Raw genomic sequence first — 7,569 nt, 5'->3', positions numbered from 1 at the left:
ATTAGGTGTTGTCTATTATAAAAACGATTGTCATTGAAATTAAACAATTGTGTAGTTTTTTTGTGTTTGCCATTAACTTTGAGAATTCCCTTCTACGGAGATGACCCTGGCCAGGATGAACAGGATGTAACTGCCAAATGATTGGATTATTATCAGATTTATATCAGTTTGCCAAATCTACAGTCCCTAGTTTTATTAGTTTAGATTTCGAACTCTAGTTCTTAGTTAGTTCTTAGTTAGTTATTCTAAATATGTTGCGGTAACAATGTAAAATTCCAAAAATGGAACCCTTATTGTTCGTCCCTGTCACATCACAGGCATTTTACTTGGAAACTATAAGAGGAATGTGAATAAAATTTTGAAGGTAACAACATACATACATAACATAAATTTCTGTAGTTAAAATACGACAATAAAACTTTGATTTATCTGATACAGTTGATGTTATTTCAAAGACTGCTTTAAAAATATGTTTCCTTGATTTTTTGTGTGTAAATAAGTAAAACATTTTACGGCCGTTCATAATATACATGATAAAGTTTTTAAGAACCGGTAAAGACGATGACACTTTTTCGAATATTGTGTATGCATAATAGGTAATATTTAGAATAAGAATATTGTCATTGTGAAAATTTGCTATAAATTGTTGCTACGCGATGTGACATGCACATGAAGCCACTAATAATCGGCTACAATCTAATTTTGAACATTAATCTACCGTGAGACTATCTCATAGTTACTTAAACGGAGTCAGAAACATGACGTGCTAGAGCATAAACGCCTTTTTCTAGCGTAAGAATATAGATTTTTATTTATGTAGTTGATTACAGCCAGTAATCTCATTGCAAATGTATTTTATCTACACCCATATAGTATATCCTCCATTATGCGTTCAAAACCACAGATTACGACAGCCACGACCATCATTACGATATTGAATTCTATTATGACCACGGCAGTACAGCACGGGGGATACAGAAATCTATATCGTAATGAGATTTCATACATCATTCATTACAGTTACAGTACAGGTGCAGCAGCGGGGCGTTCACCAGCAGGCGCAGGTCGTCGTCATCGGGCGCGCACCGGGCGCAAGTCGTGGGGCAGACATACCTAGTACTCGTTGCAATGCAGGTCATTCTCAAGGGTTCGCGGAACACATGATAGAGGATTTAATATATGGATGTAGATAAAATATTTGTATGCAACTGTACGTAATTAGGCCTTAAAACACTCATGTGACCTCTATTACGATACAGTTGCATAAACTACTATAATACTGCAAAACATAGCCCATTACACACGCACAAACGTCACGCCTGTATTCCCAAATGGGGTAGGCAGAGCACACGAAACGTTACCGCTTCGGAACCACTTTTAGCAATTATAGGTTTAGTTAAGTTTGACAAAAACGGTACAATAGTGACAGGTTGCTAGCCTGTCATGATATAAATAAATGGCAATTGATAAATCTGAATTAAAACTTTACTTCCCTTTCTCTATACCCTTTATAGCGCAGAGAGATCTCAGCAAAATAGTAGCAAGTAGACCATTGAAAAAAGTAAAACGTGGTACATTAACATTTGGTAAGTACTGATTTTAATAATAAAATTGCCCAAGTGCCGTGAACTTGGTTGTCTTCTTCTATTCGGCACAATCTGTTATTCTCAGTATTGCACATGTTTTTTTGTTTAAACATGTGCATTATTGAAAATAACATTTTTACTTAACTCGTCACGCATCCTAGAGACTACATTAGTCCCTAACTTTTTTTGTGCGGGAAATGTCCTAGAGACTACCAAGTAGTCTTAAGGACATTTCCTGCACAAAAAAAGTTAGGTACTAATGTAGTCTCTAGGACGCGTGACGCTAATTTTATCTATAGCGTAATATTGATAATCTATACGTAGCTATGCATACGTAAACATACATATCTATATGTATATCTAGGTACACATGCATAGGCGCGAGCTTTAACAATGAGAACTAGATGGCACCTCTTTCCATACGAACCAATACAAGTTCTGAGATACCCGTCTATCTCCCTATATATACTGTAGTCTTTGAGTAGGTGGGATGATGTATAGGAAGACACTATAGTGTAGTATATATATTTCGCACAGACGTCGTTCTCTTGCACGTGTGATTGATTTACTTATATGGATATATTTACTAACTTACTACCTGGGCGAAGTGACCCAAAGTGAGTCTTGGCCGCCAACACTAGATTACGCCACGCTTTGCGATCTTGATATATGGACATGGACTCCCATCAAGTATTGTGCAATTCAATGACTTATTTCAATCGTATATCTCAAGGAAAACATAAATTCATGCTTTTTTATAATTGTAATTATTTTTAGACGACCAATGGCTAACAACATTTCTGCGAGGCTGCAAGTTCAGCTTAGAGCGCGCAAAAGAGAAGATAGATCTCTACTACTCCGTTCGCACGACGGCTCCTGACATGTTCGCGCTCACGCCTAAAAACCCTCGTTTCATGGAAATTCTTGATTTGGGGTACAATAACATTCACGAATCCAGTATATTACTTTTATTAACACTATTCACAAAGGTCGAGCACTACATGATGACAACTGGTTCCACACCCTTAGGGAAAAGCGCACGAGGCGTCTCGAGCAGGCCATCAACCCCCGACCACCTGGGGGGAGTACACTTGTCGCGTGTGCGGCCGGGGATCCTGTCCCGAATCGGCCTATTTAGTCACGAGCGCAAGTGTCGTCGCGATGCTACTTAGATCATCTGCAAAAGATGTCAAGGCCTATTATTATTATTAACACTATCACGAACAGAAAGTCAGATAAAATATAATCACAACTACTGCCGCAGTGTCTACGATCATAGTGTAGTTGCAAGTTGCAGGCAGTACAGTTTGGGGCAGTTCAACGTATCATGATAATATTGATAATACCGTATAAATACCAAGTTTTTGATTGACCGTCACAGATAAAGAAATTTTACCCATTTAGGTGCTACTTATGTATTTAAAGTACATCAGACATACACCATCGTCCTGTTCTTATTTATTAAGACTCTTCTACACTTACGTATATTTATGTTAACAGAGCATTCCTTATTTTACCGAAGACCGCCAGCCCTGGCTCTCCGAAATTGTCAATTGTGCGTCCAGGAAGATATAATCCCGACAAGATGACCCTGTCTGAAGTGCTGTCCGTTTCGAACTGTTTAGAAAAGGTGAAATTTCACATGACATTATTTTTGTACTCTTTCAGTCTTTATAGATTAGGTACTTACCTAAACCCGGATTCTTAATCCCACGGAAAAAATGTAAACAAAGTTTCGTCATTATCAAAGTGACTTTTCAGGGGATTTCAAGGTATGGGCCCGGCAGAAATATTATATAAAGTTCTGTTATTACCATATTTTTTTCTATTTTGGATAAAAGAGCCGTTTTTACGGGAGACAACTTATAAGTCGTCTTTTGACAGAGAAGTAATTGGACCGGAGTCCATCCTTTCATATAAAAATAAACGGAAAACGTAACAATGAACAACTCAACTAAAATAAAAATATAACAACAATGTCGACAGTAAAAAAAAAAACAGAACAAGAGTCACTGGAAAACGATTACGAATTCAGTCTCGAATGTTAGAGCATTGAGAGACGTCCCGCATCCAGCGGCCTACAGCTTAAAAACCCGGGTGTAATACCAGGACAAGAAATAAATTATGCATACGAAAACCAGTACTCTCTTTGTAAATTAATATATCAAAGTGTAAATGCCAAAGTAAAGATTTTCATCAGTAAACTAAAATATTTTATCTTGATTAAGAAATACGGTTTTTAATGGGAAGTCGATTTCTGGAAAATGTGGAAAGAATAAAATATCTTGAATTCTGCAAATGTTTTTTGATAACGGCAACACCTTTGTTTACATTTTTTCCATGGGATTAAAAATCCGGGCTTAGTGAAGAATAAATGAATTGTCATGGCTTTCATCTTTTTTCATTTTGTTTTTTTTTTCACAGATCTTGTACATGGAAGATGACGATGCAGTTGTGTCTGGTGTCATGGCTATAATTGACTTAGAAGGTGTCACAATGGGGCATTTCCTGCAGATGACACCCTTACAAATGAAAAAGATGACTGTTGTTGGACAGGTGAATAGGAAACATAAAATAAGATATGAAAAGTGATACTTATGTATAGTACTGTCAGAAATCACTTAACATACCTACTAATATAAAAATTGGAGCTTATCATTGACTTTAGTGAAGCCGATTTAAATGAGGCAGGTACTCTACCTTATTTCAAAATATTGCAGACATACCTACATATTTACCTACTACGCAAATGACAACTATGTATTCTATTCCAGGATGCCACGCCGTTCCGCATGAAAGGAGTTCACTATTTAAACACTCCGCCAGGATTCGAAACGGTATTTAACGCGATGAAAGCACTACTCAACGAAAAAATTAAAAGCAGAGTAAGTGAAGAAATATTTCTTATTTTTAATTGCAAAACCTGTGATAGGATAACTTAAACAAATACTTAGACATTTTCATTGAGAAACGGATTATCAACATTTAGTGCCTGGGCGACCGTGCTTTGCTAGGCGTCTTTCAAGTTTGTAATCACCACAGAGTGTAGAACAAGCAGATCCATCTGTGATTGATGGAATATATTTTGAACGCGCTGGTACTCTATGCTTGACGTTTGGTGTTTTTTTGATGAGTTTATTTGTGAAAACTTTACCTTTTGTATGAAGGAGACTTATCCCACGAATAAAAGAACAAAGTTTAATTAGAAAAAAAAACATTTTACTACTTAATGAAAACCTATACTGTTCCTTATTGACGTCGGTTACTTTTTATTGCGAATAAGTGAAAAGTTCCCGTGGGACAGACGAAGTTGTAGACAACAGCAAGTTATGACTATGTTTAGGCAAGAATGGGCGATGGATGAAATTTTTAAAATTGGCTGTTTTTTTTCTCTGTAGGAATAAGCTTACTCGTCAATGAAGAAAAATAACAATTTTTTCTGTAGTACCAATTAATTATAAAAAATTAAATAGTTTTTATTCCCGCCAAAATTAACTATTACGCCTGAATACGGTTTTTGTATCCTCATGACATGAATGAACGAAAAAAAAATCTAACGACAATGTCAAATAACTTCTCCATTTTAAGGTCGTCGTATTAATGTCGGCGGCCGATCGTAAAATCCGCCAGATCACGAAATATCCGATCGTGAAATCCGCCATTTCATGAATTGGCTAAGGGACATCCGCCATATCGTTCAAAACTCACCGTTTAGCGATTTGCCGTGACGTTTCAGATGAAATTTCTAGGCATATCATACGCCGATTTCATGATTGGCCAGTTTAGGCAGATCATGAAATTCCTAGAAAATCGAAACGCCGCCATATCGGTTCGCACTTCGCCGGCGCTGCCTCGGCACGCTCGCTTCGCTCGCTCGGCTCGTGCGTGTGATCACAATTAATACTAACTTCACTCCTCGCTTCGCTCGTCGTACCTAAACTTTCTATTAAATAAAAACAAAGTGAATATTTTATTTATCAACAAAATACTAACCTTAAAATACGGTCTGACATTATTTTGTTGATATTTCATTACATAAAAAAACGGAGCTGATGTTCAAAAGCTTCTTTTGCACTTCTATTTTGAATTCAATCACTAGTTTCGGTTTAAGGATCGTTTTGTTGCGACGCCGACATTTTTCACGCGCTAAACAAAACGACCGGTCAGCTGGTCACGGCCGCCATTGCGACGCAGAACCAAAAAAAGAAACTTTTTAATGGTATAGAGCGAATATCGACGAATGCGTTGCTCTAATCGATCTGCCGTATTATTTCTCACACATCGTGATATGCCTGGCCAACGTTTAGGCATATCATGAAATGGCGGCGTTTCACGAATGTCTAGGAATTTCGTGATCTTGTTTACGATCGGCCGCCGACATTAATATAGCTTCCAAAATCGAATCCAGGGTCAAAAGCGAGTATCGTCGAAAAAGTAGGCAATATCAAAGGTCCGGTGTGAATAAGAAAGCAATCGTAAGATGTTTTTACATATGAAAACTTCGAACATGCGGAAGAGGTTATGTCGAATGTAAACAATTTGACATTGACGTTAGGATTGGTTTTTTGGAGTCTTTTTGTATTTTTTATTTCAACTCCAAATTTGTTACTTTTACGGGTGTCCCGTGAAACCATATCAAAAATACAAACCGAGACATGGATGCACAGAAAAACCATAAAAAGAGACCAGCACTGGCAATCGAACCCAGGTCCTCAGCAAAATCAAATAAAAAAAAAACAGCAAATTCGGGTCTAGATTCCTGTCCAGCAGCGGTGTAGGGGTTATAGCACGCAGCACGGATTGCTGAGGGTTCGATTCCCAGTGCTGGTCTCTTTTTCTGATTTTTCTGTGCATCTATGTCTCAGTTTGTATTTTCGATATTGACGTTAGGTTTTTTTTTCGTTCGTTCGTGAAGACCAAGACAAAACCGTATTCAGGCCTAGTAGTTCATTTTGGATGGAATGAAAACTGTATTTGTACCGCGTGGTATAGCACGCGGTACGGATTACCGAGGACCTGGGTTCGATTCCCAGTGATGGTCTTATGCATCTATATTTCAGTTTGTATTTCAAATACGGTTTTACAGGATGACCGTAAAAGTAAAATTTGGAATTGGATTCAAAAAAAAAAAACAATCTTAATTGGAATGAAAACTATTTTATTTTTTATAATTAATTGGTACCTACTACAGAAAAATCTGATATTTTTTCCATTGATAGCTTATTCCTAGCGATAAAAAAAATCAGCCACTTTTAAAAATTTCATCCATCGCCCATTGGTCGTTTGTCAATATTATTTTGAATTTGCAGTTATATGTTCACAACAAAAACTACGAGGCGATGTACAAGCACATCCCAAAGGAAGTCCTCCCAGCAGAATATGGTGGAACTGCGGGGACCGATAAGGAGATTATAGGTATCAAAATTAGTTATCTACTAAGCTTTTCCTTATTCTTATCCCATTGCGTGCTTTATTATTAATTTCCAGGATACTGGAAAAACAAGGTCCAAGAGTACAGTCATTGGTTAGAAGAAGACATGCTGTACCGTACAGATGAAGCTAAAAGACCCGGGAAAGCAAAGACGTCTGAAAGTATGTTCGGCGCCGAAGGGTCATTCAGACAACTCCAATTTGACTGATTTTATGTGAAACATGATAAAGTTACGATAATGTTGTACACACGTATTTATTATCAATAAAAGATTAAACAATATTATGTTTTATGATATATAGATTAAGGTATTTTCTATTATATTTCGGGTCTTAGGTGTTTAATATGTATTTAAGTATATCTATATAATTATATTTATCCGTTGCTTAGTACCCAAAACACAAGCTTTGCTAAGCTTACTTTGGGACTAGGTCAATTGGAGTGAATTGTCCCGTGATATTTCTTTTACTATTTTAGACTGTGAAATATAGAAATTGATGTCGAAAATACTTAGATGAGTAGAAAATTTATAAGTATAATTAATAACGTTTT

The 7,569-nt window shown here is 36.8% G+C and overlaps 1 protein-coding gene across 1 annotated transcript; it reads left to right on the top strand.

The window, feature by feature from the left end:
• Positions 1 to 2,361: 2,361 nt before the first annotated feature.
• On the top strand, positions 2,362 to 7,299 carry LOC141426517 (alpha-tocopherol transfer protein-like; the record flags this gene model as incomplete). The annotated part of the gene is given in 6 exon segments (XM_074085483.1): positions 2,362 to 2,520; positions 3,087 to 3,216; positions 4,011 to 4,142; positions 4,361 to 4,471; positions 6,896 to 7,001; positions 7,074 to 7,299. Coding segments are annotated over 6 exon segments (790 nt in total), but the record flags the coding sequence as incomplete, so codon positions are not given.
• Positions 7,300 to 7,569: the final 270 nt, after the last annotated feature.

The sequence above is a fragment of the Choristoneura fumiferana genome, chromosome 3 (assembly GCF_025370935.1).
Source record: "Choristoneura fumiferana chromosome 3, NRCan_CFum_1, whole genome shotgun sequence".
Taxonomy (NCBI): domain Eukaryota; kingdom Metazoa; phylum Arthropoda; class Insecta; order Lepidoptera; family Tortricidae; genus Choristoneura; species Choristoneura fumiferana.
The sequence above is the reverse complement of the archived record's forward strand: the minus strand, read 5'-3'. Positions and strand labels throughout refer to the sequence as shown.